Source organism: Elephas maximus, chromosome 5, assembly GCF_024166365.1.
Source record: "Elephas maximus indicus isolate mEleMax1 chromosome 5, mEleMax1 primary haplotype, whole genome shotgun sequence".
NCBI classification, from domain to species: domain Eukaryota; kingdom Metazoa; phylum Chordata; class Mammalia; order Proboscidea; family Elephantidae; genus Elephas; species Elephas maximus.
In genome coordinates this window covers 82,745,261-82,766,467 of record NC_064823.1, presented here as the reverse complement: position 1 = coordinate 82,766,467, position 21,207 = coordinate 82,745,261, and the positions used below count along the sequence as shown (strand labels likewise).

At 39.8% G+C, this 21,207-nt stretch overlaps 1 protein-coding gene across 4 annotated transcripts in view; it reads right to left on the bottom strand.

Annotated features, from left to right (window-relative positions):
• Positions 1-691: 691 nt before the first annotated feature.
• BTC (betacellulin) overlaps positions 692-21,207 on the bottom strand; it is a 58,558-nt gene continuing 38,042 nt past the window's right edge. For 2 of the 4 annotated variants that reach the window (XM_049887094.1, XM_049887097.1), the window contains exons 3-6: positions 13,046-13,163; positions 8,288-8,434; positions 5,832-5,942; positions 2,956-3,039 (exon numbers count right to left, since the gene is read on the bottom strand). In XM_049887094.1, the coding sequence (XP_049743051.1) occupies positions 5,834-5,942; positions 8,288-8,434; positions 13,046-13,163 (374 nt within the window). In that variant the 3' untranslated portion in view covers positions 2,956-3,039; positions 5,832-5,833. Of the gene's footprint in view, positions 3,040-5,831; positions 5,943-8,287; positions 8,435-13,045; positions 13,164-21,207 lie in introns of all 4 variants that reach the window. The other 2 variants (XM_049887098.1, XM_049887095.1) reach the window with 2 other exon arrangements.

Below are 21,207 nucleotides of genomic sequence, written 5' to 3'. Positions count from 1 at the left end.
ATCACATGATGCACCTGAATTGATCAGGATCTTGGCTCTACATCACAGAAACCCAAATAGAACTAGCTTAAGCTAAATGAGGAATTTATCAAACAGACACTAACATGTCTCATGGACCCTGTGGACAGGAATGAGGCTAAGCTTTGAGGATACATGTAACCAGAGACTCAGATTCTCTCCGGAAACTCAAATTTCATCTGGTTTCTTTTCTGAATATCTGCTCCAGGTTTCTATTTCTTTCTGCTGACGAACTTCCTTCTTTAGCTATTTCGGTTCACATGGAGCAAAACATGATTGCCAATAAGTTCTAAATGCACATTCTTATAACCCATGAACCCAAAGAAAGATTGACTCTCAGTTCTAGTTCCAAAATCACCTGAAAATGATTCCAATTGGCCCAGCTTCTTTAGATGCTCACCTTGAAACAATCAAATGCAGTTGGAGGTAGATTAAAAAATGTGGCTAGAGAATCGGGAAGACAATCCCCTAGGTGTCTACCATACTTCTAAATTCTTAATTTTTTAAAGAAAACACATGGTTAGTATGTGACTATTTCAAATGCATTAAGGGATAATCTCCATAAAGTAAAAAGTTTTAAAAAGTAGTAATATGCAAATTTATTTCCATTAATAATTTCCAAGTAAAAAAAAGTTTGCTTTGTTTTAAAAATAAATTTATTTTATCACATGGTAACAGTTTACATAAACAAGGTTATTTAGTATATGCAAAAAAATTATAAAATGCATTATGAAAATATATTAAATTCCTTGCTGTTCTTTCTTGGCATTAGTTCCACCAAATTTCAAGAGGCAAAATTAACATTTTGGGGTCCAAGCAAAATTCCCAGGTCTGAACTGGTTTAAGAGATTCCATCGGTCAGCCAACCTTGGTCCAGGAAAGAAGAAATGTTTACAGCATTGTTGTGTATTTTAAATACCTTTTTTTCAAGCCCTTTTAGAGTTAAAGAATGGGAAAGAGAAAGGGCATCGATGAGCCCAAAAGGAGACTTCTGAAAAAAACAAAACAAAACAAAACATGTACACCATAAATCAGTTGTATATAATCCCATTTCAAGGATGGCTATTAGTAAGGAGAAAAATATATTTAGATTATCCTTTGTTTGGCTTAGCTTTTATTGATATAAGAGTTATTTCTGTATTATATATAAACACAGCCCTAGCATCACTCAAAACACCACATGTGATAGAGGGTGATATACAACTTCAGCTTTTGTCTGAGTTCTCCACTTCACTTTGGCTCTGGAGCTGACACTGGCAAAGTGAAGTTTATTTACAAAGGTTCTGGAAAAGAGGCTGCTTGGCTGACAGGCAAAACAGACAAAGTGCAGAAATGTGAGTACATCTTCCATTGGTTTTTTCTAAATGATCCACCTACTCAATGTAGAACATTCCATATTCTATGAATTATTGATTAAATGTAGGTTTCACTTTTTCAGGTCTAAAACAATTTTTATAAGCCATGAAGTTGAAGCAGTGTTTGACAAGGTAGTCTCAAGCAATAGATGCTTATGGTCGTGATTTCATTGCAAGAAAATTCACTTCAGACTAATCACATGTAGTGCTTTTTAGAAGAACAAAAATGACTGGTTACAAACAGTCTCTGCCTGAACTCTGTTGTGCTGTCACTAACCATCACCCCAGAATAAACAGCCTCTTTCAGTGGTCTTACACTTTACTGACCATAAACACTTACCTGGGGCTTAAAAAAATGTCAGGCATTTACCATTTACTTTTCCATCTCTATGCATTACTCTAGGGACATCACACTTGGTAAAGTAGAAGGTCAGCAAAGAAGAGGAAGACCCTCAATGAGATGGACTGACACAGTGGCTGCAACAGTGGGCTCAAACACAGCAATGATTGTGAAGATGGGGCAGGACCCGGCAGTATTTTGTTTTGTTGTATGTAGGGTAGCTATGAGTCGGAACCAACTCGACAGCATCTAACAACAGCAACAGCTATGGGGCAAATCTCTTGGGTTTAATCAGAATGTCTTCATTTCACTGAGAATGCATAAGAGAGCAAAGAAACATAATAAAAGTCAGTTCTACAGAAAGCATGATTGTTTAACAGCAACATAGGCCAGAACTCTGCAATCTGCTTTGTGTTTCTGCAGGACAATGGCGCCAGCATCTGAGTCATGGCAAAACACAGGTCAGTATAAAATATTAAGTTACTTTATCGAATTAGGTTGCACGAACTCAGATTAACTATAATGATGGTTAAGAGCACAGCTTGGGTAAATCTTGGTTCCAATTCCAGCTCTACCAATTCCTAACTCTATAAACTTTAGTTAGATTATTTAACTTTTGTGGGAGTGGTCTGTTTCCATATTTGAGAAATGAGGAATACAATATGATCAACAATCTTGCAGTGTTGTTGAAAGTATCAAGTGAAATAATATATTTCAAACTGTTAGCACATGATAACCAAAAAAACCAAACTAGTTACTGTTGAGCAGATTCTGACTCATGGTGACCCCCTGTGTTTCAGAGTAGAACTGTTCTCCATAGGGTTTTCATGGTTGTGACCTTTCAAAAGCAGATCACCAGGTCTTTCTTCCAAGGTGCCTCTGGGTACGTACAAATGGCCAACTTCTGGTCAGTAGCCCAGTGCTTAACTGTTTGATCCACCCAGGGACTCTAAGCACATGGTAAGTGCTCCATAAATGGTAGTGTTATTATTAACTCAATTCCTAATACCTAACCTCCTTCCTACTTTAGTTTTCGTTTGATTAGTAATCCTGGTGAGAAAACTAAAGTGGGAATTTATTAAAATTCCCCTTCTTATGAAACCTTACCAGGTGCTTTTTTCCCAATTACTAAATAATAATAAAAGTTAGTATAATAATAATAATAAAACAGTAATAAACAAAAACTAAAGTTACAAATAGAACATAACTACATTATTTAAAATTCATTTCTGCTAGCTGTTTTCCTGAGACACATTCAGTCCATTTTTAAATGAGCAAGATATTTCTTCAGTTTGCCACCATGCTTGAGGTACCTTCATGCATAGCCTGTAAAAATGAAGGGAAAAAAAGCATAGACCATTTAAGAGAAATGTATTATGTAATTAAAAAAAAAAAAATCCAAGCCAGCATTTTATTTTCAATACATTAGTGCCATTGCAGGAAAATAATATAATTTCTCGATAAGCATTTACTATACTCCAGTAAGCCTCCAGAGGTTTCCAGGAAAGGAGATTCTTTGCACAGCTGGGAGAGCTATGGAAAGTCACTACTTTCTTGTTGAAAGTGAACAAGGAGGCATATAGCCCTGATTTCTACTAGCCTATTCTATGACCTAGGAGCCCTGGTGGCACAGTGGTTAAGCGTTTGGCTGCTAACTAGAAGGTCAGCAGTTCGAATCCATCAGCTACTCCCTAGAAACCCTATGGGGCAGTTCTACTCTGGCCTATAGGGTTGCTATGAGCCAGAATTGACTTGACAGCAACGAGTTATTTTACGACCTAAGAGGAATTGGCCAAGGATGAAGCCAACTCTTTGAAGAGGGAGCAGAGAGAGCGGAATAGCCTCTTTCCTCAAGTGGAAGCCTCTGGCTCAGCCAAGTGAGAAGCCCACCTGACCTCTGGGCTGCCAACTCACGCGAGCCAATACATTTCTTTAGTCTTTAAATCAGTTTGATTTGGGTTTTACGGTATTGCAGCCCAAAATATCCCGACTGTGCCAGTTATTCTTCACCTGCTCCCTTGGAAATTTCCTCTGCCCTCATTTGTGCTCCAGGAGGCTGACCCCCAAAGATCATGTCATCAGAACTCCCTTGCCCTCTGGTTTCTGATCGGGTTTGGCTAATGGGAGGCAACTGCCAAAGATCTGAGGCCAGGAGGAGGGAAATGTTAAAGCATTTTTCCCCTATTTTCTCCAACTCCCCTTCTTAAAAAAAAAAGAGTTGCTGTGGAGTCAATTCTGACCCATGGTGACCCCATGTGTGTCAGAGTAGAGTTGTGTTCCATAGGGTTTTTAATGGCTGGTTTTTTAGAAACAGATCACCAGGCCTTTCTTCTAAGCCACCTCTGGGTGGACTGAACCTCCAAACTTTTGGTTAGTGGCCAAGTGCATTAACCATTTATTTGTACCACCCAGTAACTCTTCGCTTAGGTTCTGGCTTTTTCTCCCCCAAACTACAGCTCCTGCCTGGTGGCCCCACCTCCAGAGCTCCTCTCAGTGGGCTAAGGTCATACTTCCCCGGCCTATTCAGGCATAGGAAGGGTAACAACTGCCCACTTTTGCTAGTCTCAGGGGCTTGAACACTCCCCGTGAGTTCCCTTAACCCAGTCATCACAGTCTCTCCATCAAAATCTCATTAGTGGATCATCTGAGGGAACTTGTGATTCCTGCTGGGATCCTAACTGATAATGTTTAAAGAACTTAAAACAGTACTTGGCATATGGTAAACACTCCATAAATGTTAAAAAAAAAAAAAAAAAAAAAACAAACAGTTGCTGTACAGTCAATGTTGACTCATGGCTACCCAACGTGTGCCAGAGTAGAACTGTGTCCCATAAGGTTTTCAGTGGCTGATTTTCCAGTTGTAGATCACCAGGCCTTTCTTCCAAGGTACTTCTAGGTGGACTCAAACCTCCAGCCTTCCAGTTAGCAGGGGGCATTTTAACCCTTTGCACCACCCAGGCATTCTTCAATAAATGCTACCAAAACCTGTTGCCCTGGAGTTGATTCCGACTCATAGCAACCCCTATACGAGTCTGAATCGACTCTACAGCAAAAAGAAATGCAAAACATTGCTATTGTTATATTTCTTTCAACTTGAAAGGTCTCAATTAAAACACATCTTTGTGCCTGAAAATGAAAACGAACAAATATAAAATAACCAACACAATCATGCATAATTAGAATGAAGACTGATCTCAGTACATTAGAAGAAGTATAAAAAGCCTCCTTCCCATACTCCTATCTCTGTGGTAACAGGTAGGAGAAAGACATGCCAAATTCCTTTATTTGGCATAGATTCTGCGAAGAAGTATAAATTTATTCTTAGATGTTTTTAAACATAACCAGATTCCAATCAGTGATTTACTAGATGCAGTGAAGATCCATCTCACCAGGATAATTTCACTTGAATAGTTTCCCAACTGCTAAGTTTATCACAACCGGACCAATAAGCAACATTGTGATAAATGGAGAAGAGATTGAAGTTGCCAAGGATTTCATTGTACTTGGATCCACAATCAACACCTATAGAAGCAGTAGTCAAGAAATCAAATGACACTTTGCATTAGGCAAATTTGCTGCAAAAGGCCTCTTTAAAGTGTTAAAAAGCAAGGATGTCACTTTGAGGGCTAAGGTGCGGCAGACCCAAGCCATAGTGTTTTAAATCGCCTCACATGCATGTGAAAACTGGACAATGAATAAGGAAGGCCGAAGAAGAACTGACACCTTTAAATTATGATGTTGGCGAAGAATACTGAATACACCATGGACTGCCAGAAGAACGAACAAATCTGTCTTGGAAGAAGTACAGCCAGAATGCTCCTTAGAAGCGAGGATGGCAAAACTTCATATTACATACTTTGGACATGCTATCAGGAGGGACCAGTCCCTGGAAAAGGACAGCATGCTTGATAAATTAGAGGGTCAGGAGAAAAAGAGGAAGACCCTCAAGGAGGTAGATTGACACAGAGGCTGCAACAATGGGCTCAAGCATAATAACGATCACAAGGAAGGTGCAGGATCGGGCTGTGTGTCATTCTGTTGTACACAGGGTCACTATGAGTCAGAACCAACTCGATGGCACCAAACAACAGCAACAACAACAAGCTTATCACACTTACCATTAAGCAATATTAGTCTCTTGAATATCTTCATCGATAGGAGTTATATCTTTACCCAGAGTTTCCATTTCTTCTTCCTTCTTCCTTCTTTTACGACTTTTCCTTAGAGGACTTATATAAAGAGAAATTAGTCTGGCTCTGTTAGTTCACGGGAATACCAAGTTAATCATCAAGACAACCTGTAATCTTATTTCTAAACTGTTAAAAATGCATGTGTGTGTGTGTCTGTGTGTCAGGTGCTGTGGAGTTGGTTCTGACATATAGCGACCCCATGTATGACAAAACGAAAGGCTGCCCAGTTCTTTTTTTTCTCATAAGTCTTTTACGTTCTTTTTCTCTGGGACCAAATGAGAGTGGATTAGGCCACAGTGTGATAGAACGTAATTATCTACATAGGAAAAAAAAAAAGGAGCCCTGATGTTGTAAAAGTTAAGTGCTTGGCTGCTAACTGAAAGGTTGGTGGTTTGAACCCACCCAGAGGCTCGATGGTGAGTTACTTCCATAAAAATCACAGTCAAGAAAACCTTATGGGTCAGTTCTGCTCTGCCATATGGGATTGCTATGAGTTGGAATTGACTTGACAGCACCCAAACACAACATAGAAAGAATATGGTAGTTGACTGTTGGTGGAGCTTGGGTGGCAAAAGAAATTTTTCAGGCCAAGTCATTTTACAAAATAGACCGAAAAGCATTTTTTACTGTATAAATAATAGTACACAATTGTCAACAGACACAGGAAAACCAAGAGAGTGAAGGTAGCTTCTGAATGTATTAAGTAAGCTTCTAGATCCATCAATTAAGAAATGTGTTACATATTCTGGACTGCAGCCCAGTTTTCTTGCTTAAAGAACAATTCAAATTTAATGTAATAAAATAGGCCTTTTCCAGCTGTGCCCAACTAATTGCTCTGCCCCATACCTGGCATCATAAAAATTCCATCCTATCATAAAAAGGTAATATAAAATGATCTTTCAATTTTAGAGCTAGAAGGAATCATACAGATTATCTGGTTTACTCTTTTCATTTTACAGAAGATAAAACTGAAGTTTAAAGATAAGAAATTTGTTCATGGTCTCAAAGATAGGGAAATTGCAGAGTTTAGACAAAAACCAAAGACCCACAATAGCCATGGTGGTATTTTTCAATTGCTTTGAACTTTCTCCCAGGAATGTTGTAAAGAAAAGGAATCATGACACACCTTCTTCTGGTGCGTACAGTAGCCCAGCCGAAAAGGTAAAAAGTCAGGAGCCTCGACTAACTTCTGAAAAAAAGATAGCTCTTTTCGGGGACTGTGAGTTTATGATCACGGAGGAGGAACAGCTCAGGAAAGGAGGGCGAGAATGGTTGCACAACTTGAAGACTGTAATCGTTGTCACTGAATCGTACATGGAGAAACTGCTGAATTGGTGTATGGTTTGCTGTGTATGTTCACAAACAACAATAAAATAAAATTGTGAAATGTATCTTTTAATAAATTAAACCCTAAATCATAAAAAAAGAAGATAGCACTTTAGGAAAATTTCTTTAGCATCCGAAGTGGTAGTCTTGGTCTGATTAAAAAGTTAGTGGATTGCCTAAAGAAACTAACTTAATTAAAGACCACTTCATGGTCAGAGAAAAAGCAAGGTGTTTCTTGATTTCCAAAGTAGTGTTGTATAATAGAAAGTAAAAGACAGAAAAAACATTGTAGTCATTTTTTTGTAGATAAAATTCATTGTTTTAATATGACTAAGCAAAAAAGTGGAAACCCTGGTGGCGTAGTGGTTAAGTGCTATGGCTGCTAACCAAAAGGTCAGCAGTTTGAATCTACCAGGTGCTCCTGGGAAACTCTATGGGGCAGTTCTACTCTGTCCTATAGGGTAGCTATGAGTCGGGATTGACTTGGCGGCAATGGGTTTTTTTAAGCAAAAAGTGGAGCCCTGGTGGCACAGTGGTTAAGAGCTCAGCTCCTTGGAAACCCTATGGAGCAGTTCTACTCTGTTCTATAGGGTCACCTATGAGTCGGAATTCACTCAACGACAATGGGTAAGCAAAAAAGCTTTTTTTTTTCCTTGTTACGTTTATCTTCCAAAGTTATTGTGTCATTGTCATGGTACAGTTTAAGAAAATAAAATGTGATTTTTACCTGGTCTTATTTAGCCTACTTACAAACCCACACAAAAATATGACTGACTTCAGGACTTTTTTTTTTTAAACTAGAAATTTTATGCAAAATTTGTTTCAAATTATAATAACTTTGGAGAGTAAAAAGATAAAAATTGTACGTATTTTATTATAAATAAATATATCAATATATATGACAGCTAACCCGGAAAAGTTGATTTATGTAAATCAAAGCAAAAGGGAAAGAGGAAAGGAAGGAAGGCCAGGACAGAGGAAAAAAAAGAAAGAAAAGAAAACAATGAGCAAGATACAGTTTCTTAGATTGACTTAAAATTAAGTTTACAAATACTTACTGACAGCATGTGCAGACACCGATCACCAGGATGATAAAAATTACCATAACTGCTATCAAACAAATGACCAAAATCTGTCCTCTGTCTCCCCGTAGGTAAAATAAGTCAACTCTCTCACACCTTGCTCCCGTGTAGCCTTCCTCGCAGCTATAAAAATAAAACAAGAAGAATGCAACAGGGTGAAAAAAGTCAGGCTTTTAAGAATCGCTATTATTTCTTCTATGAAGTAATTAACATTGCTTTCATTACTTGGAATTAGTAAAAGCACACAAGTAATTTCACTTTCTTTATTTTGCTGAAAATGTATTATCACTTGACTATTATTAATAACATGCTTAACATAAATAAACAGGGATGATGGCAATTTACTAAGATCTATTCTACATTTTAGATTCTGAGTTTGAAAGGCAGGTGATGATAAAATTCCCTCCACAGCATTCCCAAGTGCTTCAATGCCTCCATCACAAGGGAATAAAAAATTTCCAGGATTTCCCATCTCACCTTAGGGCGATACTAACCATTCTGGTGTGCCCAAGCTCTCTTATTATATACGCTACTGTTTTATATGATCAAACGTTGTAATGTATGTGAAAGCTCATAGCTCAACATATAGAAAGTCCCCCATAAATGCTACTTCTACTGGATTTATCTGTCTGTGATTTCCACCTATGGGCTCTAGTTCTTTTGCTTGGGGAGGGGCAGTCACAAATTGGGTAATGCTCTTCTATTCACCATGTCCCAACTACAGCCCCAAAATACAAATACAGTAGGACTTGTCCTCTCCAGATCCTTTGTCTGCTTCTCTAAGACCACATTTTCAGATCTGTTCATCATTCTGTCCACTCTCCTCTAAGTGTCCCCCATATCTCTATGTCTATCATAAAGTGGAGTGATCAAAAGCCAACATGTTCTCCAGGCCTTGTGTGAACACAGTGGGGCTATTACTTCTTCATTCTCTCAACCCTTATCATCTTAGGAATCCCTTCAACTCAGCAGAGCCGCCAAGTCTCTGAAGTTACAGTTATGAATCCATTTGGCCCAACTGGAACTTATCTGAAGGACGCTCAGTGCTCTAGAGGCTCCATGATTATCATAATATTCTCTGAACTGTGTCAGAAGCTAAAAAAGTGCCTAAGAACCATGTCTAAGGACATTTTAAAACAAAAAGTATATGTTGCAACATTCATGCCTATGTATTAACAAATATTTTCCCCTTATTCTCCTCAGATGCATTCAAAACCCAAAGAGATACTGGGCCTACACATAATTACTTGAATCTCAAAAAGATGAAATCTTGCTACTTGAAAAGATTTCTTGGCAACCTGTTTTTCTTTAAGAAAAGTTCTACTGGCAGGCCTTTCTATAGTTCGTGTTAGACGAGAACCAAGGCAATTAATTCCCACAAAACCTGTATTTCTCTAGTACGGAGGTCAGAAGATCCCTTAATGCCAATAGCGTAGCTGATACAATGCTTTAAAAAACAAACCAAAAAAAAAAAAACCAATGATAACAAAACACACACAAGTTCAGTAACAACCGTCAATTGAAAGGTGAGACTCAACGCAAGCAAGAGACAAGACCCTTAATGCCTTCCATCTACTGCAAAATGCCTCTAGGGTATCTGAGAGAAAACTGCTGCCTGCAACATAGCTAGGTATTTTAATTCCAAGGTCAAAACAACAGGGAGACTTCTTAGAAATATCTTGAAATATCGAAAATCTGTTGTGCGTAGGACTGCAACTGGAGGAAAAAAAAATCACTTCTAATTGCATGTGTGGGAAGGAGATTTTTTAACAAGATATTTTTTAAGGTCATAATTAAAATTCTGTAAATACAGTTTCTCCCAATTAGCTTAAATGTTTCTTTAGCAAGTTTACTAAATACGGCATCTTTAAACAGTAGCTTTGCCCATAAAATGCACAGCGATTACTTGCTGCTCTTTTAGAATTTTTTTTTTTTCCTAATTGTCAGCTCTGCGTTCAGTGGCTTAAGCATGGCTAATAATGAATTTCTCAGTAGTACTTCCTGCAAGTTATAACCCAATGAAGCCATGCTAGAAGGTCAAACCTTGGCATAGCTGGTTAGCATGACTCTCCTGTCATTTCACCCTCCTCAAGCAACTTCTAGACCAAGTAAGTATGTGTGCCTCTTACCTGGGAGAGGAAGAGGAAAGAGAGCAAGATCCTCCTAAGTATTTATCATTTAATCAATAAATAAATGGATTTTTATTTGATAAACATCTCACAAAATTAATTTTTTTTAAATTTGTTTTTTAAATTAAAAACATTTTTTAAAGATGCCCATGACCTTTGAGGGCACTGCAAAATCAGAGTTGGGGATCACTGCTCTGAAATACCAGACACCATTCTCAGGACTTTCTACATATTAGCTCAATTTATCCTTAAAACGACTCTTGAGCAGGTGCTATTATTAACCTGCTCTTACAGATGAAGAAACTGAGGTACAGAGAAGTGAGTGGGGCTGGGATTCAAACACAGGCAATCTGGCTCCCAAATTCATGCTCTTAACCACCCTGCAACACTGCTTACATGAACTGTGCTGCATAAATGTGTAAAACTTTTATGTCTAGAAGCAAATTATCCCCATTCCAAGAAAACAGTGAGAAGACTAATCGGAAATTTGAGTATTTGAAACCCATTTTGGTTTTCACGTAAAAGCAGGAGTCTACAAACTTCTATGAACCCAAACAAAGAAAGATATTTCTGGCTTCCCAAGACGGCATAGTCACCAATGGCAAGACAATTTTGCCTGAATTCACGCTATACCAAGAAATCAAATGATCAGACCTAGGTTGCATAATCTTGCATGATCTCAATGTTTTTTTATTCTATTTGGTGTTTGTTTGTTTGTTATTCTATGCAGGGTATGATAATAACTGTTTTGCATGCATTATTTTTCCTTAAACTTCAACCCTTAAAGGAAAGTTATTACTATCCCTTTTTGTCGCTGATAAAACTAAGGCTCATAAAAGATAACTTACACATTGTTAACACTATTTATAATTGGTGGAAATAAAAGCTTAAGGTAGGTCTACCCGACTCCAAAATCTGTTCCCCAACACCTATGTTCCTCTGCCTCCCACTGATACTGCATCATGCCACCACTAACAAAGGGTTCCTGGTTCTGGTCTTGGTATTTAGCATAGCATTAGATGGGCCATCCATTTATTCATCAGTCATTTCTGAAGCATCTAGTAAATCCTATGTACTGTGCTTGGCACTGAGACACAAAAATCAACAAGCTGTCTCTAGGTGCTCACAGTCACATTCAAAGAAACTAACAGTTAAGCTTCAGTGGGAAAAGAGCTTTTTTATAGAAGTGCAACGAGATCACAGAGCAGGGGCACCTAAGTCAGCTTGGGTGTGTATCTGGGAAGGAGGAAGTCAATGAAGGCATCCAGGAGGAAATGATGTTTGAGTTGCATCTTAAAACATCAGTGAGAATAAGCTTTCCAGGCTATGAAAAGACCCTCTGTAATAAACCATAAAAAGGAACGCGCAATTTTAGAAAAACATTTGGGAATAGGTGAAAGGCGTGGATAGAAAGTTAGGGCAGAATCAGACGGGCTATGGCGGCCAAGGAAGGTGACAAGCTGTATACTGATAGATTACACATCACAATTTTCATTTTAGAGGGCAGCAATAAACCACCCCTCCCCCCAAAAACAATAAATTTGTAGACATAGGGACCAGTTAGAAAAATGTACTGGGTTAAGGGGCATGAACATTTCTCAGACTCAATACAGACTGCCAAGCCAGTAAGCAATTAAATGAAATGAAAAAACAGCTCTATCTTTCCCAATACACACACACACACCCCTACATTTTCCTTATTTCCTTACATTAGTAGTTCTTATTTCTCTCTAAGTAAGTATTTTCCATGATATACATATATTTTTTAAATTAAACTTAATTATAATTAGGTTTTGAGAAAGTCCTGTGACTCTTAAATGTTCCACAAAATTAGGGTTGAGAATCACTGTTCTGAGGCACTTAGGAGAAAATTGTATCCTGGGGGACTATGCAGAAGAATATCAACTTTCTGTCAACTTTAGGCCAAAACTGTACTCGAAAAATCACCTCGCTTCTCTATGAGGAAAGGTCCCAGACATCACTTTCCAGAGACATCTCTTCAGAGGAAAATTAATATTTAAAAATGCAAAAAAGTTGTTCATGCCCGAGTAGAATTAAACTTGGCCTCTTAATCTACTGAGAGTTGGAAAGAGAATGTTTCTCCCAATCCCCTGCTGCACTAAAACTGGCTTTGCTAATCTCTATTTATAAATTGGATGGATTCCTTGCACTTAACTCACAGGCTGCAAAAGTAGCTTTTAATTTGGCAGAAATTCCTTCATATTTACGATAACTATGAACCACCTCATGCATGCCAGAGAATTAGTTTCCATTTGTATTCGTACCACCTGGGAGATTATTTGAGCTGAAAAGTATCCTTAACACTGGACAGAAACAGTTTGGCTTGCGTAACGCAGCATAGGATAAGGCCCAGCCTGGAAGTGGATCTGGGCTCTCACACGCTTATGTTTCAGGAGGAAAGTGTGCGTCAGTTTCTCCATAAGTAGCTGGCGAATGGGCCCCTAAACAAGTGGCTGGGGGCAGGAACAGGCTAAACTGTGTCCTGACAGATGGCGTAGTTAGCTCAGACTTTCCAGTCTTGTCAGGCCACAGGCTGGCACCGTTCTGCACCCCTTTGCCTGCTCACTCGGGGAGCTCCACTTACACACAGGAGGGTGTCTGCTCGGCCACCACGAACCTGCATCTCCCTTTGATGCAGTAATGCTTGTATTGCTTGGGACATCGAGAGAAGTGACCTTTCCGCTTTGACTGCGTGGTGGTAGCTGAAAAATGAGAAAAAATTCAATAAATTAACTCACTTTAAATACACATTTGCAAGTCAGATTATATTCTTATCTTTGCTGCCAGTTTTCCTGCAGGATATATTCCAATCTCTCGTTCCTCCTCCCCTCCACACTGGGAGAAAAGACTTTTGTGACTCCAAAATAGCTGTGAAGATTCGGTAATGGGGGTTGGGGTGGGACAGTTTCATATTTTAATAAAGATGTGTGTTCTTGTCTTGCTGAAACCTACCCTGCTAGAATGTTTACATTGTTTAAAGGGTAAAACACAGGTCTGGGAGGAGAGAAGGTCTTTCTCACCAGGCACATTATCAGAGCATGCTGCTAATGGCATTGAAAATAGAAAAGCATTTTTTGTTTGCTTTCCTTCTCTAACTTAAACACTTACATAGCACTTACTGAGTGCCAGATGCTGGTTTATATAACCCAGCTCATTGTCATTGAGTTGATTCTGACTCCTAGTGACCCTATAAGATAGAACAGAACTGCCCCATAGGGTTTTCAAGGCTGTAATCTTTACAGGGAAGCAGGCTGCCACATCTTTCTCCTGTGGAGTGGCTGGTGGGTTCGAAATGTGGACCTTTCTAGTTAGCAGCCAAGTGTTTAACCACTGCACCACCAGGGGACCATGCTGGTCTATACACTTGACATATGTTAACTTGTTTAATGCTCATAGCAATGTAGCCCAGGTGACGCAAGTGGTTTGCAATTGGCTGCTAACCTAGAGGTTGGCAGTTCGAATCCATCTAGTGACTCTGCCTGGCAAGTTGCTTCTGTAAAGATTACAGTCAAGAAAATCCTATGGAGGCAGGTCTACTCTATAATACGTGGTGCTGCCATGAGTCAGGGACTGACTCAACAGCAGCTAACACTGACAACAATGCTCATAATAGCCTGTGAGGTAAGCATCATTTTAATTCTGTTTTGTAGGTAAAAAAACATAATAACCCTCCAAGGTCACACAGCAAGTAAGTGGCAAAACTGGGACTCGAACACAGCTGTCTTGCCCAGATTCCATGCTCTTGACCACTATGCTCTGGCATCTCTGACTAGCCAGCCGTTCAGCAGGTATCTGTCATCTACTCTCAGCCCGATGTACCCAGGAGTCGTGTTTGAATGAATGAGGGACCGTTTCTCTCATCTGATGCATGGATGCTTTTCCTGGGCCCAGAAGAAGGAAAGACCTGGAAGCATCATGTTTCCGGTTTCAGTCCTGAACTGACTTCTTTGTATACCTTCTTACAGTCCTGATTTCCAAATTTTTCTGCTAGGGACAGTGATACCTAATGATTCCTCCATCACTCACATGTAAAAAGTTTCAATAATTAAGGATTGTTAAGAGAAACAGTACAGAAATACTAACTAGCTGTTTCATCTGTTGATTTACAACCAGTGCGTGCCAACACCCAGAGAAAACACTAACTAGCCAGATCCTGCCCATAGCTTGACTTTCCATGATATAACCAACAGCGTGTGGGACTCAGACACCTGGAAAGCCAGATAGACCAATAAGTTTTGGCTTCAGAAAGGCATTTCATACAAAGTTTGGTCTAGCACCTGGTATCCCAATGGCATTAAAAAATCATTTATTCATAGCAATGACTACAGAACTTTTAATTAGTATTATGAAAGGGGACGTGTAATGTCTCAAGGCCACCAGACACAGAACTCTCAAAGAGCTTTGAATGATCTATGCAAAGCAAATTCCTGTGGTGCCAGGTCACTATAGTTTCTGAGGGAGGCAGAACGTTGCTAAAGAACTGGCTGACCTGGTTTCAGTCGGTGCCTTCATTACCAACCACGTTGACTGCTTGTACGAGCCAAACATTTGCTTCCATGGATGCCGATCAATGGGGCTCCTATTAGAAGGACTGAAATTACTCCTAGAAGCAGTTGCAAAGTGTGTCAAGGCAATTACCTCTGTACTTTGGCAAATAAATTGATCACTCAACTACCGCTTGCTAAATGCTTTCTATTTCCAGAGCCCTGTAGCAGGCATTGAAAAAGTCAAACAAACAAAGGGTACTCTATACAACTATCTAAACGAGTACAACAGAACAAATTAAAAGCAATAATAAGCAACTAACTAAGCTCTCTGAGCCTCCATTTTCTCATCAGTAAACTGAAGATAATAACTGTGGTTAAGAGCTCGGCTGCTAACCAAAATGTCGGCAGTTGGAATCCACTAGCCACTCCTTGGAAACCCTATGAGGTAGTTCTACTCTGTCTTATAGAGTCACTGTGAGTTGGAATTGAGTCAACGGCAATGAGTTTGGGTTTAAATGGGCTGCTGAGAGGCTCAAATTATATATATACACACACATATACATATACATGTATATATATGTGTGTGTGTATATATATACATATATGTGCCTGGGACAGTGAAGAGCTCAATAAATGAGTTGATTCTAGAATCTTGATAATTTTGGCAATCTTAAGAGAAATCTTGATACGTAAATAGGAAAAAACAAAACAAAACAAAAGCCTGTTGCCTCTGAGGTGATTCCGACTCATAGTGACCCTACAGGACAGAGTAGAAGTGCCCCACAGGGTTTCCAAGGAGCAGTTGGGATTTGAACTGCTGACCTTTCCATTAGCAATTGCTTGACCACTGAGCTACCAGGACTCCTGATAGGTATAAAGAGTGCTTACCTAATCAAGAAATTTCTGGAAATTTTTTGATTTTAGGAGGAGGTGAGCAAGCAATCGAATTATGAAGAGTCAAGGACAAAGACATGGAGTCAGGAAATGTAGGTCCAATGCAGAGGGTGGGAGGCAGATTTCATTGACATGGAAGGATCAGCAGCCAAGTTCAGGCTGAGTAAGAGAGTTAAAGGCCTCAAATGCCAGTAGGCTGAAGTGTTTACATTTGACATACATACGAGGCAGAAGAGAGCTGATGAAGATTCTTATGGATTAAATTAAATAAATAAACAAACCAAACCTGTTGCTCTCAAGTTGATTTCAACTCATGGTGACCCCAGGTGTTACAGAGTAGAACTGCCCTAAAGGGTTTTCTTGGCTATAATCTTTATGGAAGCAGATTGCCAGGCCTTTCTTCTAAGGCACCACTAGGTGAGTCAGAACCATCAACTTTTAGGTTAGTAGTTGCATGCAAACTGTGCCACATGGGGTAGGTAAATGGTATATGTAAAAAAAAAAACAAAAAACTTTAAACTGTGAAGCACTTTATCAAAGTATTAGGAGTGTACAGACTGGGCGAGAGTAGGAAAATGCCGAGGACATACCTGAGCCAAGCAGAAATGTGGGATGTAAGCCTGGGCTAGAGTAGTGAGGCAAGAAGATGAATTTAAGATGCAGCAAGATTTAGTGAGAGACCCAGTGCACTCCAGAAAGGCCTTTCCTGCTTTGCAAAGCCTCCCTGCCTTTAAATATAGTCCCTACGGCTTTGTATCCTGACCTTTCCAAGTCTGTCCAGTTATGTTCTGTGTCTCTTAAAGGAGCTTTTTGGTGTCATACTCTGTATGGTGTTTATTAAAAGGCCAGCTACGTTTAACCAGCAGCTGCTCGATGCAGTGATTTGATCAGCCTCAGTTCGTCCAAGCAGCACAAATCCCTGCCAAGGAAATGGTTGCCAGGCCCTGTTTTGATCCCTCACAGAACTCCTTCCTCAGCCAAATAAGCATGCTCTTAAATATTCCCAGCATTATTTGGATTTAAAAACTCTTCCATGCCACCAATCAGAAAATGTCCAGTGATTTCTCTATGGAACTTTCAAACCTGGAAGAAAAACAAATCACACAGACTATCATAGAAACACAGATGGGATCCTCTCTCCCTGTCTCATGGTAATGTGAGCTTATCAGCATTCTCCCCTTGCAAACTGCCACTAAAATTCCCCTCGCTTTTCATCTAGTATTCATCAAGGTCACATTACTTGAAAATTGAACAGCTGTGAAACCGAAAGTTTGCTGCCTATCATGAGACCTGGTGACAGGGCAGGGAACGGCAAAATCCACCCTCCCATTCCAGGGACATTTATCAAGAAGAAGGAAATATTAATCCTATGGTAAAAAATGATCAGTCCCATGGCATGTGTTTCTCTGTTGAGAAGTGAATGGCACAGACTTGAAAATGTAATAACCGCAAAGATTCCCCCGGTGCTGGGGGTGGTGGAACTTAATTGATTTATTCTTCCTCCCACTTACCCTTTTCTAGCCCACATTCCCAAAACCAAAGCATTCCTCTGGGAGCGAGTTTGTCCCACAGAATTGCAAGACAAAAAGGCATCCACTAGTGGGCCATGTAGCAGCAGAATCTTATAAGTTGATGGACACCAAAGGTCAATCTCTTCATGGGTCACTGTATTCCAATTAAAGCCAATTAAAGGAGAGCCCACTAGGTTTACTGAAGGCTACATATGTCAAAATCTTATTCTAAGACTTGCAAAAGAGATGGGAAGCAAGGAGAGCTTCCTTAGGAAATATGGGTAGTTAGAGAAGTAAGAGTCCCTAGGTGATGAAAACTGTTAACCCACTCAACCAAAAGGTTGGAGGTTCAAATCTACCCAGAGGAACCTCAGAAGAAAGGCCTGGCAATCTACTCCCCTGAAATTAGCCATTAAAAACCCTGTGAAGCACAATTCTACTCTGAAACACACGGGGTCGCCATGAGTTGGGATCAACTCAAAGATACCTGTTTTTTTTCGATGAATGTGGTCAGTTCTCCCGGGCTAAACTAAAGGAGAGGAATGTAACAGACACCCAGATGACTTAATTTCAATATGGGGCTGTCCTTAATTTAACGCATGCTTTGATCAGATATATTGACCCCATGTGGGTCAGAGTAGTACTATGCTCCACGGGTTTTCAATGACTGAGTCTTGGGAAATAGATTGCCAAGCCTCTCTTCTGAGGCACCTCTGGGGGGGCTTGAACCTCCAGCCTTCCCTTTAGCAGCAGAGCACGTTAACTGTTGGCACCACCCAGGGGTCACCGTAAGTCAGAATCGAATTCATGGCGACTGTTTTTGTTTGTTTGCTTTAATTAAATCTAAGTGTGGTTCCTTGGTCTTGCTGTATATAATTATCTTCCCCTTATTCCAAACAAAAAACATGGGCTTTGTGATGCCTTTGCGGTTAAAACTCTTCAGATTGGATAAATTAGGTTTATTTTTCATAAAACCTTCCCTTACTCATTCCAACTGTGTGCATGATTTTGCAAATGACATTATTATCAGCAACCCTATTCTGAAATCAATTCTAAGGCAATGCTACAATTATTATTACAATGAAGGCATATAACTGCAAGGTGCCCCTAACCCCTTAGTGTCTTACATATCTATGAAGAGATTTAACACGAAATGCTAAATTTTGAAAAAAAAAAAGTCCCAGAAATGTTAATGTCCTTTGCTGTTGATTCTGACTCATGGTGACCCTACAGGACAGAGTAGAACTGGCCCACAGGGTTTCCAAGGAGCGGCTGGTAGATTCCAACTGCTGACCCTTTGGTTAGCAACCAAGCTCTTAACCACTGTGCCACCAGGGCTCTGCAAGTGTTAACAAGTAGAGAGAAAAAGGAAATCAGATAAATATGAATTGATCTGCCCACACAGATATCGGACCTAAAAATGGAATAACTAGTGTACAAAGGTGAATGTAAGTAGTCACAACAGAGTCTGGAGAAAAGTTTCTTCCTAATCCGTGAAGTAGAACCTAAAGTTTTAATATTCCAGTCCTTGGCTTCCAGGCATCTTCCCAATAGGGGTTTCCTCACTTTACTATCTTCTTAAGTCAAAAGGTGAGTAAGAAAGTTTTATATTTTTTAATATAAATTTAATTTTCTTTCTTATCTTGCCAACCGTCTCCCTGAGTCAGGGGAATGTAAACTCACGGTGCCCTTGAACAAGCACAAAATTTGGAAATGTAATTGAGGATTCCCATTTGTCTTACATTCAATGCCACTTTCTATAGAAAATGAAAAGGGTATTTTTCTTTTTTCATAGAAAAGGAGAAAATAAATGCCACAGATGTACTTGTTAACCCTTTCTGTGCTTCTAGGATACACTTAGGCAGAAGCACCAATAAAGCCAGGTCAGCATGTCTTTTAACTGGGATGGCCATGTCAACCCTTTCTGAGCTTTCAGAAGTGGGCCTCCAGTCTCTTTAAAAGTAAAACAAAACAAAAAACAAATAGAGTCCAGTGATCCAGTGTCGAACATGGGAGTGTATTTGTGTGTGTATGTTTAATTATTCCGGTTGGGAGGCAAACAAAGAATTGGAGAGGAAGAAAACTTCTATTTTGTTTTTCCACAGTGTATGCTATATAAGTGTGTGCTGTCTCCTTTGTTTATTCTCCTTTGCTGGTTCTTCCTCATCTCCCCATACCTCTAAATTTTGCAGTCATCAGGGCTTAACGCGCTCTCGTCTCTTCTGTTTCCTACATACTCTCCCCCTCACCCACCCCCCTGCCCCCACCCAGTGAGTCCATCAAGTCTCCCGGCTTTAAGCACATCTTTATGGCAACAATTCCCAAATTTATGTTTCCATTCCAGATCTCTTCCTCAATACCAACTGTCCAGCTAAAATTTCCACGTGCATGTCTACCTGGCATTTCAACTTAACACTTCCAAAATACAACACATGGTTTTCTTTTCTTCTCAAATCTGTTCTTTCCCCATCTCAGTAAATGGTATCTCCATTCTTCTTCCTGTTCCTCAGGCCAACAATCTTGGAGTCATCTTGACTTTTTTTCTTCTTACTGCACATCCAATCCATCATCAGATCCTAACTGGCTATATCCAAATCACATGCAGAATCACCCACTACCACTACTTTGTTTTAGTTACAGTCGAGTTGGCTCAGACTCCTGGTGACCCCTCATACAACAGAACAAAACATTACCCAGTCATGCACCAGCTCCACAATTGTTGATGTGCTCAAGTTCACTGTGTGGTCACTGTTTATTTTTAGTGCCTTCTAACCTAGTTTCCCAGCACTATTGCAGATAATATTCTGTTGTGATCCTATGGTTTCAATGGCTGATTTTCAGAAACAGATTGCCAGGTCCTTCTTTCTAGTTTGTCTTAGTCTGGAAGCTCCACTGAAACCTGTCCACCATGGGTGACCCTGCTTATATCTGAAATACTGGTGGTATAGCTTCTGCCATCACAGCAACACCCAAGCCACCACAGTATGACAAACTGACAGATGGGTGGTCTGTCACTACTATCCTGGTCTAAACTCAACATTATCTCTTGGCTGGAAGTAGTCTCCGTGGCAACAACTTCTAACAGGTCTCTCTGATTCTGTTCATCCCCCCTTACCATCTAGTCTGCACACAGAAGTCAGAGCGATTTTGTCAAACTCCCTCAGAGTAACAGTCAAAGCCCTTATAACCTTTGGCAAGGCTCTACACGACATGGCCTGTACCCATTACCTCTCGGACCTCATTTGTGACCATTTTCTTCATTGCTGCATCGTTGGCAACTGGAACAGGACCTGATGCATAGTAAGTGCTCGTAAGTATTGCTAGAATGAATGAATGCCTCACTCAAGACAGAATATGGCAAACTAAAAAGGAAATGCTTAGAGTTTGGGGCTATTTGAAAATAAAATCAAAGAAGCATTTAGAAACAGGAAGACCACCTAGAGGTCATTCAATTCATTTCTTCATTTTGCAGGTTCCAAACTAAGTCTTTGACTGCTTAAGTGAAATTTTCAAGGTCTTACAGCAACCAGTGCTGATGATCTGTTCCTGGTCCACATTAATTCGCTTTCCAGAACCTATTTTCCTTATTTGGGTTTTTCTTGCAAGCACTGTTTTTTTTCAGGGTTTCCTTCACATGTTTGACATTTCAAATTCCCACCTGTTACTAAGCAGTTTAGCGTGGCAATTAACAACACACGTTCTGGGTTCGGTATCTCTGAATTTATGTCAGGCAACTCTGCTTACTGTGTGACTATAAGCAAATCACTTAATTTCTTTGTGACTCAATTTCTTCATCTGAAAAAGGGGATAATGGGGACACCCCACAGGATTAATTGAATTAATTGATATATGCA